A 13,236-nucleotide genomic window follows, 5' to 3' on the forward strand; every position below is an offset into this window, starting at 1 on the left:
TTAGAGGGATCTGATAGCACATGCCTGTAGTCACAGCCTTTCAGAGATTGAGGGAGGTGGAAGGGGGGAGTTGAAGATCACCTTGAGCAACCTATTGAAAGCCTCATTGCTTATGCCTATAATCCTAGCTACTCAGGAGCCTAATACTTGATTTGAAACAACCCATGCAGATAAATCTTCTAGATTCTTCCAAGTAACTGGCAAAAACAGTCAAAGTAAGTGCTGTTGACCATAGAACTACAGTTTAAGTTTTTCAGCAGTATCGAATAATTTCTTGGTTTACTTTTCTAAGTAGCAAGCTAATATATTTCTATTTTGTTCACCAGTAATACTAATGTCAATATAATAAATTATATTTTTTAGGCACTTGATGTAATGTAAGCATTTGACATTGACATGTATGCCTCTTAGAACCCTATTTGTGAGTGTTGGGTAAGGGGGGAGAGAGAGAGAGAGAGAGAGAGAGTGTTCGCGTGCGCACAGAGGCTTAAATCCAGGGCTTTGTGTTCATGTTTGGCTTTTTTTGGTTCATGGCTAGTGCTCTACTACTTCAGCCATACCTCCACACTGCTGTTTGCTTGTTAAATAGAGATGGAGTTTCGTAGACTTTCTTGCCTAGGCTAGCTTTGAATTGTGATTTTCCAGGTATAAATTTCCTGGATAGCTATGGATACAGGCATGAACAGCCAGCACCTGGCCTGCCTATGGAATTTTCTGGGCCAAATCTCATCACACATAGCGGGCGCTGGTGGCTCACACCTGTAATCCTAGCTACTCAGGAGGCTGAGATCTGAGGATCATGGTTCAAAGCCAGCCCGGGCAGAAAAAACTGTGAGACTCCTATCTTCAATAAACCACCAGAAAACCGGAAGTGGCGCTGTAGCTCAAGTGGTAGAGCGCTCGCCTTGAGCTGAAGAGCTGAGGGACAGCGCCCAAGCCCAGAGTTCAAGCCCCACGACCGACCAAAATAAAAAATAAAAATAAAATAAAAATAAAAAATAAAAAATCTCATCACACGTTTATTCTCCACTGACCCTTGCTTATAATATTTTATAGGGACCCATATCTCACCTCCCTTTTCTCCCTGTTAACTGAACTCAATTCTTGCTCCCTCTAGTCTGATACCATGGGTACTGCCAGGTACTGATAGCTCACACCCTGTAATCCTAATCCTACCTACTCAAAAGGCTGAGAGCTGAGGATCACAGGAGGAGCCAGCCAGATCTTGTCTGTCTAGACATACATACACAAACCTAAATGTATAAATGGGAAAATTTTATGAATGCTTCTGGGTCAGTCAGGCATAATCAATAAATTATGGATCTAAAGTTAACAGTTTAAAATTTTAAACTTCCAGGTTCCTTTACCATTTATTTATGTCTTTAGGTTTAGATGTGCTTAATACTTGTATGTGTGCATGTATGTGTATGCCTATGCTGGGACTTTTTACATGAAATTTAAATTTTGTCATTTGTGGCTTTTTTTTTTTAATAATGTATGAAATTGATGGGCACCAGTGGCTCACACCTGTAATCCTAGCTACTAAGGAGTCTGAGATCTGAGGATCGCGGTTCAAAGCCAGCCCAGGCAGCAATGTCTGTGAAACTCTTATCTCCAATAAACGACTAGAAAACCGGAAGTGGCGCTGTGGCTCAAGTGGTAGAGCACTCGCCTTGAGCTGAAGAACGCAGGGACAGCGCCCAAGTCCAGAGTTCAAGCCCCAAGACTGACCAAAAAAAAAAAAAAAAAGAACAACTATACTGTTCTAATGTGATAGCACATGACTACAATTCCAGTACTTAGAAAGCTAGGGCAAAAGGCTGGGCGCTGGTGGTTCACGCCTGTAATCCTAGCTACTCAGCAGGCTGAGATCTGAGGATCATGGTTCAAAGCCAGCCCGGGCAGAAAAAACTGTGAGACTCCTATCTTCAATAAACCACCAGAAAACCGGAAGTGGCGCTGTAGCTCAAGTGGTAGAGCGCTCGCCTTGAGCTGAAGAGCTGAGGGAGAGCGCCCAAGGCCCAGAGTTCAAGCCCCACGACCTACCAAAAAAAAAAAAAAAGAAAGAAAGAAAGCTCGGGCAAAATTGTAAATTCAAGGGTAGTGTGGGCTGTAAAACAATACTCAATCTCAAAAAATAAATAAAACATAGAAATAAACTAAGGACAAAAGAATTATAAGCTGAAAAAAATCTTGAGGCAAAAAATTTATGAAGACAAGTGGAAAGGCAACTAAAAATTTTATGAAAGTTTATTTACAATAAACAAACTGATCACTAGAAATATGGCTTACTAGGTATGTAGCTTAGTAGTATAGTAGATTGTTTATTGTTTTCTTAGCATGGATACTACTATAAACTTGATCTATAACACTATGACAACAAAAATACCTAGAAATGAGCAATATACAAACAATAATTAACCTAGGCAAAATGCATGTTTCAGTAGTCTAGCAGAAATACTTCGATTTACAAATATTTTGATAAAGGCATACAAAGATTCAAACTATAACAGTTTATCTAGAAGAAACAATACCAAAGTTTGTGAGTCTTGGCTTTTTTTTTTAAGATATCCTAAAATTGCCCATCTGTCAGAAAGTAAAGTATTTTTCTCTAGAAAAAAGAGAATAATCGTTTATTTTCAGAAACATAAACTTGGTTTGATGCAAAAAGTTTAGATTTCCATTAACAAAGTTTGATAAAATTTGAAGAGGAAAGGCAAAATAGCCTCCTATTACTGTTTTATCAGCATGATTAAGGTTCTAGAAAGTCTTAAACCTCTTTTTTTCCTGGCTAGATTTTCCAAATTTTTCCATCCTTTTGTTTTCTTCATTATATCATACCAGAAAAAGAGGAGTTCATACAGAACACAAATTGGGAATTGCTAGTACAGGCAATGATATTTCCTTACCTCCATTTTGTTGTGGTTTATCATGTGGTCATGGAACTTTAACCAAATTTTAATATGCATAATTTATTGCTTAAACATTTTTTTATTTCAGCTTTTCTCAAGAGATGTCCTCAGAGTTTAAGATTTGTTTTTATAAAACAACATGCTATAGGTAACTTTTGTTCTATTGAAATATCTCTTCTCTAGATTCTCCTGCACAGTCAGTATCCTCTGGAGTTCGTGCACCATCTCCCGCCCCATCATCAGTCCCTTTAGGGTCAGAAAAGCCCAGCAATGTCTCTCAGGACAGGAAAGTTCCGGTCCCTATTGGAACTGAACGTTCTGCACGTATCAGGCAAACTGGAACTTCAGCTCCATCTGTTATTGGGAGTAATTTGTCTACATCAGTAGGGCACAGTGGCATCTGGTCCTTTGAAGGGATTGGTGGCAATCAAGGTATGATATGGTAGCTTGTTTACTTGAAAGTTAAGTTTATATGTTTATTATCATAAACACTATTTAATGTTCTATAGTTATTTTTTATTGTGCTTTTGTGCTGGCATTGGGTCCTTTCTCACTTGTTTTTTTTTTTTTCTGTTTAAGGTGATGCTCTACCACTTGAGCAACACCTCCACTTCCTCCATAGTTATTTTTAAAGTTCTGTATTTGCATCTCTTTGTTTTGACTAACTTCTTAAAAATGTGTTTCTATATGATCTCCATTAAATAAGCTACTGCAGGTATGTTCTTTTTCAATCATCATATTAAGTATTTAATATTTACTTTGAGCATTTTAGGTTTTTATTTTATTTTGGTTTCTTTGGTTTAGTCTATTTTTTGTATGTGTTTGTTTTCTTGCTTTTCTACCTGTACTGGGGCTTAAATCCAGGTCCCTGACCTCTCACTTAGCTTTCTTGCTCTACTGGCACTTTGCTGGACATAGACATTTCTTCCTAGCCTGGGTTCAAAACTCAATCCTCTACTTTCAAACGCTCTTATTTAGCTAGGCTTGCAAACATAAGCCACTGGCACCTGGTTATGTGTTTTCACTATATCTCAGCTTTTGTTTTGTTTATAGTGCTATTTATTGAGCAGTGTGGAAATCTTTAGGGTAATGTTCTATTTTGTTTGCCCTTAATTTTAAATATTACCAATTTTTGTTTTTGTCTGTCTTTTCCTTTAGACAAAGTAGATTGGTGTAATCCTGGGATGGGAAATCCAATGATTCATAGACCGATGTCTGATCCAGGAGTGTTTTCACAACATCAAGCAATAGAGCGAGACAATACAGGAATTGTAACTCCTTCTGGTACATTCCATCAGCATGTTCCTGCAGGATACATGGACTTCCCTAAAGTTGGGGTAATGGTAGTTTAAATATGCAATTTAATTATTTTAAAGAACACTTGTGAAATGATGCCAGAAAATATGGGTCAAAAATCTAAAATATAAATATTTAGTTATCTCATTTATTTAGAGAACTATCTTTTTGTTTGGGGGCTTGAAGTTATTTTGATTTTGTCTTTTTGGCAGTACTGGGACTTGAACTCAGGGTTTCATGCTTCCTAGGCAGGCACTTAATACTGTGCTACTGGTCTTAGAGAACAATTTGGCATTAAATATTTTGGATATACAAGGCTTATTTATAATCCAATGCTAGATAAAATCATAAGGAAAAAAATACTCCTTAGGTAACTTACATATTCCCAAAGATGAAATTTTATATATCAGTTTTAAAGCTATTAATCCAATTGAAAAAAGTAAAAAGTGAATCTAAGTAAAAAGCGGATCTTTGTTTTTTTGTTTTCTATTTAAGGGTATGCCTTTTTCTGTGTATGGGAATGCAATGATTCCACCAGTAGCACCTATCCCTGATGGTACTGGGGGACCCATATTTAATGGCCCTCATGCTGCAGACCCCTCTTGGAACTCACTAATAAAGATGGTTTCCAGCTCCACAGAAAACAATGGTCCTCAAACGGTAAGACTGATTATATAGCAAACATTTATGAAATTCAGAAATACAGTTAAATCTTGGTAGCAAGTGCAGCATTTATGAAATACTTGGTAGCAAGACAGTATAAAATAATTTCATGTGGACCTTAGTTATTTACTAGTGATACAGTTAAGTGACATTGAGGGGTTTTTTTTGTTTGTTTGTTTGTTTTTGGTCAGTCGTGGAGCTTGAACTCTGGGCTTGGGCACTGTCCCTGCACTCTTCAACTCAAGGCAAGAGCCCTACTGCTTGAGACACAACCCCACTTCCGCTTTATTTGAGATAAGAGTCTCACGGACTTTCCTGCCCAGGCTGGCTTTGACCTGCGATCCTCAGATCTCAGCCTCCTGAGTAGCTAGGATTACAGGCATGAGCCACCAAGTATTGTGTTCAAACTATATAGTTAACTGAAAACTTACAGATGATTATATGTTTACATATTTAGCTTATTTTGGTGTGTTTATTAGATTGAATTAATATGCTTCCATAATCATCAAGTAATAACTTTCTAAGAATTGGCAATTTATCATCTATTTGGAGACCACAGGTAAAAGAGGTTCAGCATAATGCTAGAGTGCTTGATTAGTATGGTTTTCAAAGTTCTAGAGTTCCATCCTTAGCATTATAAAAATGTTTCCCATCATTTTTTCCCATTATTTCTTACCACAATATTAAGTTAGTTTAAAATAGGGACCCTCATTAGTGTTAAACATTTATTTTAACCAACTACCTGTTAAATATGTATTTAATAAAATGCATATTCTATATTTGTAGGTGTGGACTGGACCCTGGGCACCTCACATGAACAGTGTGCATATGAACCAGCTTGGCTGATGAGGATCAGCTTGTTAGCCTGCAGATTCCTTTTCATTCAGAGGAAATCACAAGTGGCCAGAAAAAAAATTTATGCTCCCAAATCATTCTACTGATGTGCTTGACTGAAGTGTGTAGGCTTTTTGCAGAAGAACTTACTAACTGACCTATTTTCTGTGAACATTTGTGACTGCCCAGTCCCCATCATCATCCATTTTACCTTAGTTAGCATTTTTCTTATCCTTTTCTTTATTTTTTTTTCTTTTTTCTTTTTCTTTCCCTCTTCCCCTTTGGACATAACTTTCTGTTGAAGCTGTTCTTTGGCTGGTTGGTTTTAGTACTGTAAACTGCTTCTGAGCAAACACGGAAATTTAGCAAAATTATGTAAACTTGATCCTGAAGTTTTAGAATGGCAAATAAATGTACAATTGTTTACATAACAGAAAAGGCTAAGCAGAAAGTAAATTTCAATATGTCAGTATAGAGGCTCTACTTTATGTAGACTTAAATTAATGTGAGATATGTACCTTCATATTCAGAAATCTGGATGTTTCCTTCATACATTAAACTATTAATAAGCATAACTTTTCTACTTGTGTAATTTTAAATATAAAGTAAAATAATGATCATTACCAGTAAATGTTTCTCGACAGTAGCTTTTAAAACACCCATCCTGCTTTTTTTCAAGTTGGTTTTAGCCAGGCAAACACAGAAGAAATTTCTGACTTTAACATGTTTGTTTGTTTTTTTATTTACCTTTTCAAACTTTTAGAACTAATGCACACTTATTCTTTTCTTCTTACCTTTGCCTTTTCTTCTTTACTATACCAATAAAACTCTCTTGGTAATAGTGGGAAAAAAAATTCTATTAAGATTTTCACTGTAACAGCTGCTATAAAAAAAAAGATGGAACATCGTCATCCTCACCAGTGGTTTATTCTAATCAAGAATATCTAGACTTTGTGAGAATAAAAATGACACTCTAGTTCCCCCCAGTCAGCACATACAAGTTCTTAATATACTGTTAATTATGAAATAATTCATTGTACTATTTTATATTGGATAATATTGATTCTTAACATTGGCTTTCCAGTTATCAAGAGTCAACATAAAAATTTCATTTTTCAGTAATTAGTGGAAAGTTATCTTCTTTTTTCAATTTGGAAGTATTCTTGCTCTCTATACTTGTATATTATCAGCGAAAAGGATAAATGCCTCACTTAAGCCAATAATACAAGAAAGTTTGCCATTGTCATTAAGACAATTTATGGTAGATACATGAATACACATATTAAAATATCAAATTTACATTTAACCTGTTTGTATTTCAGGGCCACACTACACTCAGTGGGATTTATATATTTCATTCACTTGAAACAATAAACCATAATATATCCAAGAAAAGTATGTGTCTTACCCTGTCTCCTGTGGGAAAATTAAATTACATAATTGTATTTGACAGAAACTTAAGCACAAAGGTGAAGTAATATATAAGTAAGTGCCTTTTTTAAAATAAATTACAGCTGGCCCTCAGTGGCTCACTCCTGTAATCTGAGCTACTCAGGAGGCTTAGATCTGAGAATCATGGTTCAAATCCAGCCTGGGCAGGAAAGTCCATGAGACTCTTAGCTCCAATAAAACCACCAGAAAACCAGAAGTGGCACTGTGGCCCAAGTGACAAAAATAAATTACAAATTCCACACGAGAGAAACTCCACACTGTTAAACATAAAAAATAACTAAAATACTGATAACTCACCCAAAGTTGACATGATTCCTGAATATTCAAATAAATGAAGTAATTTCTTGCCTAATGTGGCCTGAGTAGAGTAAAAACATTTTGAACATACATCAAGATGTTTGTGAGTAGCCCACTCATGACTTAATATAGGAGGTGATTTTTAAAAAATACATAAATTTGGTTTTCTACCTATGATATGCCCAAGTTTTAAAAACAAGAATTGAAAAGATACAAAGGTACCTTGCAAGTTAATCTAGTTGATGCTAAAACTGAGGCAGCAGAATATAGATTTGCAATGTCCCAAGGTTTTTGGGATCAGAATTGTGAAGTACAAAGCCATGGTTTTAATAGTCTGTTCTAGAAATAGTTTTCAAAATACATTTTTTTATATTCACATGTAATATAGTTCATATTTATTTAAACAATAAAAACAATTTTTAGACCAAAAGGTCTTTTCCCCTTTTTTGAAATATACTTATGTAATATACATGTGTAACATGCTATTTTTTCTCTTAAATATTTCTTGAGTTTAATCCCCAAATATAAGCATACCAGTTATTGTGTAATCCATTTATACCATCCATTCCACTTTAGAGATGATTTGCTATTTCTAACAAAATTCTATTTCATATCTTTTCAATATGTATTTAAACAAAATATTAACAAAAAGTGATTTTAGTAATTGCACATTTGAAAAAAATATTTCCCATTATAAATTAAAGTCATTTTGACTAATAAATAAAAAATGTTTAATTTCTAATAGTTGTTCCACTGGGGAAACAAGCGTATATTAAATAATTGTCTTGTTCCTCACAATAATACCCCCGTCTTTTGCCTCAAATTACCTATTATTTTCTGACATTTTTCATGCTGTATTCACGTTAGCAAGTTTTATACAACTAGGTAATGTAACATTGCAATCCTGTGACTCGGTGTTCACTTTGATGACTTTCAGAAACACTCATTCTACGGCCTGGTGTAACCAGCTCAAAAGCTATTGAGAGATTACAGTTTGAAGCCAATCCAGGGAATTACATAAGGCTTCATTTCCAAAGTAAACAGCAAAAAGCCACGCTGAAAGCATGGCTTAGGTGGTAGTATACCAATTGAGCAAGTATGCATGAGACTGGAGTTCAGACTCTGAGAGAGACAATAAAAGCAGATATCTGGCATACAGAATAAAGAAAATTCCATAATCGATTTCCTCTCTTCCTATATTACATGCTTTGATTGCATAAGTTTCCATCACTTAAATACAAAGGAAGTATTCTGCTACAGTAGAGTAGTTCAAAACTATAATGGCTGTGTTGTTTCATGCCAGATTTCTACCTTTAAATGAATTCACACTTGTGAAAAGAAGAGCTAACTTTGTATCTTCAGTTAGAGAAAACGTGATAAGCAAGACGACAAAGCAAGGTGCTGGTGGCTCTTGCTTGTAATCCTTCCTATTGAGTAGGTTAAGACCTGAAGGATTTCCGTTCAAAGCCAGCTAAGGAAAAGTTTACAAGAGTGTAAAGTGATAGGAATATGTCAGCGTGCAAGTATGGCTCACATGGTGGATAGGCAAGCATACCAAGCAAGAGGCTCTGAAGTGTAGAAAGGTAACAATGAAATATGCCCCCCTCCCATAAAACTAATGTAAGCTAAGTTTAAACATAAAAGATAAACTGATTCCAAAGGATCACTATAACATGAGAATACCTTATATCTAATGAATACATGAAATAATCTGTTCAGAATTTTGAGTAGTGTCTTTTGTTATAAGAAAAATAATACTGACTAGACGACAGAAAAATAGCAGTTCGAGAAAAGTCCACGAGGATGGCATACATGATGTTTCACATCTATGTCCCAGCTGCCACCGGAAGCCTAAAATAGGCAGATGATGGTTCAGGAACATGATTGGGAAGGAAGTGAGATCTTGCCACAAAGCCAGACTCATTGCTTGTAGAGCATCTACCTAACATGCAAGTCTGAGTTGAGACCCCAATACTAACCAGGGGAAAAAAGAGTGGCAGATATATAGTCCAAATTTGAAGCATTCCTTCGACTGGATGAGTATTCTTTTCACAATTTATAAAGTAAATAAATGGAAAATAGAGTCAGAGAATTGTCTCTAGTTTTTGGGGGGATGGAGATACACTGTTTTGTTTTTGGTGTTACAAGGCCTCAAGCTTGCTAGGCAAGGGAAAGACTTGAGCTATGTCTCCATTCCCTTTGTTTTTCAGTTAAGTCTCTAACTTTGGTATTGCCCTGGCCAACCTTTGGATTGCAGTTCTTCTACTTGGCCTTCTAGTAGATGGGAATATAGGCATGCACTACTACCACAACCAACTTGAGACTGGATCTTGCTGACTCTAGGCTGGGCTCAATCCCTGATCCTATCTCCATCTCTAGAAGCCAGGCTGGCTTTTGTTTGTTTGTTTGTTTTGGGGGGTAGTCTATTAGCCCAAGCTAGCCTCAAAGTAGTGTGTGCTGCGTGTGTGGTGTATGTGTGTGTGTGTAGTTTGAATTCAGGACCATGAACTTGCTAAGCAGGTATTATGGAGAGTTATGTCCCTAGGATATCCCTGTTGTCTTTTTGTTATTTTGGCTTTAAATACAGTATGTCTTTAATAACAGTACAAACTTTAAGGAAGTCAAAAATACTAGAGAAAAATACTAGTGTGATACATATTATTAGACACAGAACATAAATACGTAGATTTTCAGTCTTTTTCTATTTGGAGTTTTGTTTTTTAATGAGGTCTTCTGTATGTGTGTGGGTGTGCGTTAAGAGTCTTGAGTACTTAAGGGGCTGGGAAGGTGGCTCAGTGGTAGAGCGCTTTCCTTGCATGCGTGAGGCCCTGGGTTCGATTCCCCAGCACCACATAAGCAAAAAGAAAAAGAGCCGGAAGTGGCGCTGTGGCTCAAGTAGTAGAGGGCTAGCCTTGAGCTGAAGAGCTGAGGGACAGCGCCCAGGCCCAGAGTTCAGGCCCCACGACCGGACCCAAAAAAAAAAAAAGTGTCTTGAGTACTTAAGTGTCCAAGCTGGCTTTGAGTGTTCATCCTCAGATCTCTGTCTCTTGAGTAGCTTGAGTAGCTAGGATTATAAATTACTGTTACCTGGCAAACAAAGTCTATGTAGTCCAGGGTAACTTGGAACTCATAATACTCCTCTCTTAGCCTCTAGAGTGCTGGAATTGCAAGCACCACCATAAAATGGTGCCTGCTTAAAAATGCTTTAATATGTTGAACAAGTTCATTTGCCAGGTGTTAGAGTTGACAAATTCTTTTAGCTTGCATAATTATTTGTATGGTCATTTGTACTGTACTCAAAAGATCACAATGCTGGTTGTACACATTAGTGACACAACAATTTACAAGTAGTTCCCCTAACATTCTGTATAGACAACAAATTCTGATCATTCTATGGCTCTAAAGGTGTGTTCATAACCACAGAGTTCGAGCCTACTTCAATCCAGTCTTGAAAGATAAGATGGATGTCTCAATCTGAAAGTCTCAATCCCAATTTCTTATAAAGGCTGGGAAGGTGGCTCAGTAGTAGAGTGCTTGCCTTGCATGCATGAGGCCTTGAGTTCGATTTCTAAGCACCACATAAGAAGAAAAAGCTGGAAGTGGCGTTGTGGCTCAAGTGGTAAAGCACTAGCTGAAGAGGGACAGCACCCAGGCCCAGAGATCAGGCCCCATGACCAGCAAAACAAACAAACCAATTTCTTACAAAGATTTACAGAATTAATTGTTAAGGATTTGACAAGTAACTTGAAAACGTTTTCTTTAGGCTTTATTAACAAATATACAAATGCAGATTTAGGGGGGAGGGTAGAGGTTTTGAGGATTGAAATTCAAGGCTTGTACTTACTACACAAGTACTTTTCCTTGTATGCCATGCTTCAGACCTGGATGGGCGGGGAGGGTGGGGGTTATTTACTCATTTTAAGAGATGGGAGGCTCATAATGCTACCCAGACTGATCCCAAACTCCTGGGCTCAAAGGAACACTCTTAACTAATCATCCTCAGTCACTGGGACTGCAGATTGCACAACACCTGGTACCACCTTTTCTCTTTTTTCTCCCCCTTTCTCTTTTTATTAGTGTATGTTAATTGTGCAAAGAGGTTCTATTGTGATGTTTCCATACAAAAATACAACATGCTTTAATAAAATTCACCCACTCAAGAAAATATTTATTTTGACTCAGCATAAAGAGGAATTTATTTTTGCAGTGATGAGGACTTATCCAAATACTTTGTATGCCAGGCAAGCATTCTACCACTGAGCTACAGACTGCAACACCCAACATAGCAAGTGCTGGTGGCTTATGCCTGAAATTCTATTCAGGATGCTGAGATCTGAGGCTTGTGGTTCAAAGCCAATCTAGGTAGGAAAGTCCATGGGCTTTATCTTCAATTAACCACCAAAAGGCTCAAACTAGAGTGGTGGCTCAAGTGGCAGAGCATAGCCTTGAACAAAACAAGCTTCGGGACAAGCATCCAGGCCCTGAGTTCAAGCCCCAGGACCAGAAAAAAAAAATTCTCTTCTGTAAGAGGGTAACCACAAAGGCTCCCTAGTTCTCTCTCTCTCAAAAAAAAAAAAAATGCAGAAACAATTCACTTCTTCCCCTGGCTTTTAAGCAAAGAAATCCCCATTTAAAGTTAAACTCAGCTGGATGCCGGTGGCTCATGCCTACAATTCTAGCTAAGAAGGAGGCTGAGATCTGAGGATCACAGTTCAAAGCCAGCCAGGAAAGCCAGGCAGAAAAGACCATGAAGCACTTACCTCCAGTAAACCACCAGAAAAACGGAAGTGTCTCTGTGGCTCAAGTGGTAGAGTGCTGGGCTTGAGCTAAAGAACTGAGGGACAGTGCTCAGGACCAGAGTTCAAGCCCCAAGACTGACAAATAAACAAACAAACTCTAGGGTAGATGGTGGTTCACACCTATAATCCCAGCTACTCAGGGAGGTAGGGGATGGAGATTTGGGACCCACCCAGGCAGAAATTTACTGAGATACCTCCACTGTCACAATCAATAATCTAAGCCTGATAGCTCTCAATGTGGGAGGCATAAGTAGGAGAACTTTGGTCAGAGGCTGGCCCCAAGCAAAAATGGGAGTCTCTAGAAGATAAGGCATGAGCTCTTGACTTCAATCCCCAGGTCCACCGAAATTAATTGAAATGAAATTGATTTCTAGGCATGGCTCAAATGGTAGGACACATGCCTAGTGAGTTCAAACCCCATTACCACAAACAATAAAAATGAATTCATTCCACTTTAAATTAGTAGACAATAGGAACTGGTTATTAAGGAAAATATTGTTAGGCTATTTCCTTTAGAAAACTCTGTACAGAGGGTGCATACTGTGTGAGTGTTCCATGTTTAAACATTTTAAAACTCATGTATGGATTTATCATCAGGTTGTTTTTTTGTTTTGTTTTGTTTTTGTGCTGGTACTGGGGCTTGAACTCAGGACCTGGTTGCTGTCCCTAACTTTTATGCTCAAGGCTAGCTAGCAATCTACCACTTGAGTCATGGCTCTACTTTTGGCTTTTTGGTGGGTAACGAGATAAGAATCTTGCCGACTTTTCTGCCAGAGCTGGCTTTGAACTTTGGCTCTCAAGTCTCAGCCTCCTAAGTAGCTAGGATGACAAATGTGAGCCACAAATGGTCCAAGCTATCATCAATTTTGAAAGTAGATGACTTCTAGAGTCCAGAGAAAAGGGACTTCGGTATTCTTAGTTAGCTAAACAGTGAAACAGAATTGTAGCTTCAGTTTGACTTTACCCAGTGGATGTCTGGGAGG

The 13,236-nt window shown here is 37.5% G+C and overlaps 1 protein-coding gene across 6 annotated transcripts in view; it reads left to right on the plus strand.

Annotated features, from left to right (window-relative positions):
* The window catches only part of Ankrd17 (ankyrin repeat domain 17), a 136,884-nt gene extending 129,068 nt beyond the window's left edge, over positions 1-7,816 (plus strand). For 3 of the 6 annotated variants that reach the window (XM_070012422.1, XM_070012420.1, XM_070012421.1), the window contains 4 exons: positions 3,096-3,344; positions 4,071-4,249; positions 4,704-4,868; positions 5,658-7,815. In XM_070012422.1, coding sequence (XP_069868523.1) covers positions 3,096-3,344; positions 4,071-4,249; positions 4,704-4,868; positions 5,658-5,717 — 653 coding nt within the window. In that variant the 3' untranslated portion in view covers positions 5,718-7,815. Of the gene's footprint in view, positions 1-3,095; positions 3,345-4,070; positions 4,250-4,703; positions 4,869-5,657 lie in introns of all 6 variants that reach the window. The other 3 variants (XM_070012419.1, XM_070012417.1, XM_070012423.1) reach the window with 2 other exon arrangements.
* Positions 7,817-13,236: the final 5,420 nt, after the last annotated feature.

The sequence above is a fragment of the Dipodomys merriami genome, unplaced genomic scaffold, assembly GCF_024711535.1.
Source record: "Dipodomys merriami isolate MVZ:Mamm:240054 unplaced genomic scaffold, mDipMer1.0.p SCAF_9, whole genome shotgun sequence".
Lineage (NCBI taxonomy): Eukaryota > Metazoa > Chordata > Mammalia > Rodentia > Heteromyidae > Dipodomys > Dipodomys merriami.